The sequence below is a fragment of the Austrofundulus limnaeus genome, unplaced genomic scaffold (genome assembly GCF_001266775.1).
Source record: "Austrofundulus limnaeus strain Quisiro unplaced genomic scaffold, Austrofundulus_limnaeus-1.0 Scaffold45, whole genome shotgun sequence".
Lineage (NCBI taxonomy): Eukaryota > Metazoa > Chordata > Actinopteri > Cyprinodontiformes > Rivulidae > Austrofundulus > Austrofundulus limnaeus.
The window spans coordinates 457,417-460,445 of record NW_013952447.1 but is presented as its reverse complement, the minus strand read 5'-3'; the positions used below and the strand labels follow the sequence as shown (position 1 = coordinate 460,445).

Sequence of the window (3,029 nt, the reverse complement as noted above, 5' to 3'; positions counted from 1 at the left end):
CTCCTGGTGTTGGTGGTGGCCTTTCCAGGTGGTGGTACTCCTTTTGGTTTGGTGCACGATTTTTCTTTTGTTTGCTGTGCTTCTCTTCTTTTTAGGACACTACCCTGAATTTCACTCCTCCTTGAGTTGAGCCAGAACTGACTTTTAATGTGTGAGTGGGTTTTAATCTAGTCTTTTTAAATTAAAATCAGGATGTAATAAATGAATTCCTGGAATTGTGAAATTGTCTCAAGCCTCATCTGTAAGCGGGTCTGCGTGCCTTACAGTACTTTTAAAGTGGAGTTATCAATCTTATTTTTCTAAAACAGTGTTTTGAATTTAGGTTGGTAATTATTAACACACAGCACCCGCCACATTTAGTTTTGTCTGAAGTTGGCTCAAAGCGGCTCCAACTCTGTCCAAGATGATTCCACCTTCAAACTCTGGAGCTAGGCCTTTAATTACTGATTGTTTAAATTTTGTGAATGACTGAATTTCTTTGGTATAAGAGAAAGTAATCGGTGCAGATCCCTGTAGCTGTGGCCTGATAACACGCAGGCAGCCAGGTTCCGCGGGCCCGCGCACGGTCGGTGCCATGCGCGCTCGCGTCATCTGCTGCGCACAGACAAACCGGTGCGGAGAGAGAGGGAGGGGAGAGAAAGAGAAAGAGAGAGGGAGGAGAGGCTGCTATTACTTGTGACAGAAAACGGCAGCGAGCACATACAGTCCGGGGGAGCCGCTGCTGCGACAAGGTGGGGGTGAAAACCAGCATCTATTCAGCTGTGTTTTTTTTTTCTTTTAGTTGCGTCTGAAGCGCCTTTCTCTGTTTTATCAATGCGCTCTCCTCCTCTCCAGACTGACCCAGTGTGTCCTTCTCTCTGTGTTGTTGTTGTTGTTGTGTGTGTATGCGTGTGTGTGTGTCCGCAGATGCTGAGCGTCGCCTTGCTGTGTGTGTGCGCCGTCGCCTTCGGACGCGTCTCCGCTCGCGCAGACAGCGGCAATTTTTTGGACGATAAGTGGCTCACCGGGAGATCATGGGATAAATTCAGAGACGTAAGTAACCACGTTTCTGGGGTTCTGTTCGGTCATCATCGCCGTTCTCCCCTCCTCCTCCTCCTCCTCCTTCTCCTCCTCTCCACATTATCTCATTCACCCCCCACCCCCGCACGCACACACACACACACACACTCCCCCTCCTTTCAGCCTTGGTTTGAGATCATCACCTCGTTTTTTTTTTTTTTTTTGTCCTGTGCTAGGGAGGATCCTTCATGTTTCTGAGGTAGCAGCCCCTGCCTACAGAGATAGGCCTCAGTGACAGATAGGCTGTCTGTGAGTCCCACAGAGAGGGTGGTGGGGATGGGGGGTGGGGGGCTACTTATGGTCAGGTACACCTTCCAGGAGCCAGACTATAGAGGCAAACCAGTGGAGATTTAAGTCCAAATACCTGCACTGCACTCGTGTTCATAAGAGAAAAATCCCAGGATGYGTCTCACAGTTGGGTCATGTGTGTTTTGTTTTGTTTTAGTTTTTTTTAGACGGTTTTGGAGAAGACAGCTCCCAAAGGAGCAGGAGAAAAGATATTTTACATCATGTCATTGCATCACATTTGATCTGTGTTTCATTACATTGGTATACCTTATTGTATTGCTTTGTATTGTAGTATCATAATGCACTACACTGTATTGTGCTGTATCGTGCCTTATTATATTGTACTATTTGTTTCATACTTTGTTGTTTTATGTAGGATTGTTGTTTTGTATGTCATACCTTATTGTATCATCCCATGTTGTGTTGTTTCATATTTATCACACGCTGACGAAAGCAAAGGTGGACCAATTGTGTGTTACCTTTTATAGGACCTTTTCTCGTATACACACCTACTGTGTGCATGTACTTGTGATGGTTAGGTTTAGGGTAAGGAAGGATCAAGGTTAGGTGAATAGAAGTCAGTACGTGGTCCTTAAAGGGAGCTTGTTTGTTTGTGTGTACCACTAAAATATACAATGGATTGCTCAAAAGGTAAAGTAATGACTGGGTGTATGTCAACAACTTGTTACCCTTTTAAGACAATCCATTTGAAGATGACTGCCTCCTCCAAATGACTTTAAAAAAACTCAACAATGGCTAAAACTCTGCTAATTTTACAGATATTCAGCTAACGTTTGGTGTGGTAGTGGCTGAGCATTGTTCCCAATATATAATCCAAGCTCAACATCGTGTGCAACATCTATCGCACCCTATTATAGTATATTTTAGGGTTCTGATTGTATTCTACTGCACTGTTCTATATCATATATATGGCACCATAAAGCACAGTGTATTATGTCAAACTGCATCATAAGAAAATCAAATGATTTTAACACTAAAAAAAGTAGAGCAGGTCCTCTTAGAAATGAGATCCCATTGGGGTTTATTAATAAAGTGTAACAAGCCTCCTCGCTTATTAGCTCTACCTGCAGCCTACACATGTGATTTCCTGTTTTCTATCAGTGTAACGGTGATCCAGTGTGAGGTGATCTGGCTGATTATGCTGCTGCTGAAAGCCCTCAGTATTTGTCAGCCACCATTAACCTAGCATGTTAAGGCCACTTAGGGCCGTAATGCTGCTGCTGACTCTAGTGGATAATGCCTCTGATCATGTGGTCCTGGTTGCAGCAAATGATTGCCCTACTGGAGGCTACTCTGTGCCATTTGTCCGTCAGGCTCAGCAAATTGGCTTCAATTTTTTTTATTTTATTTATTTTTTCCTGTGTCGTGACCCTTGTGGTAAATAACAAGGCTTTGGTTTGCTTTCAGATGTTGTTTTTTGTAGCAAAGAGATCAGAGTTTACAGACAAAGAGTGTGGAAGTTAAATGCTGTACAGTTTGTCTTGCTAAAAAAATGTCATGCCTCTAGCCACAGATTTAATGGCTCCACAATCAGAGCAGAGGAGTGCATGCTTCTGCTTATAATCTCTCTCTCTGTCTCTCTCTCTCTCTCTCTCTCTCTCTCTCTCTCACTCACACACATACACCCTCACACACACACACACACACACACACACACACAC

The 3,029-nt window shown here is 43.9% G+C and overlaps 1 protein-coding gene across 1 annotated transcript in view; it reads left to right on the top strand.

Moving 5' to 3' along the window:
• Positions 1-619: 619 nt before the first annotated feature.
• Positions 620-3,029, top strand: part of spock3 (SPARC (osteonectin), cwcv and kazal like domains proteoglycan 3) — a gene marked incomplete in the record, with an annotated part of 25,871 nt that continues 23,461 nt past the window's right edge. Inside the window, 2 exon segments of the mRNA XM_014007853.1 lie at positions 620-731; positions 907-1,032. Coding sequence (XP_013863307.1) covers positions 907-1,032 — 126 coding nt within the window.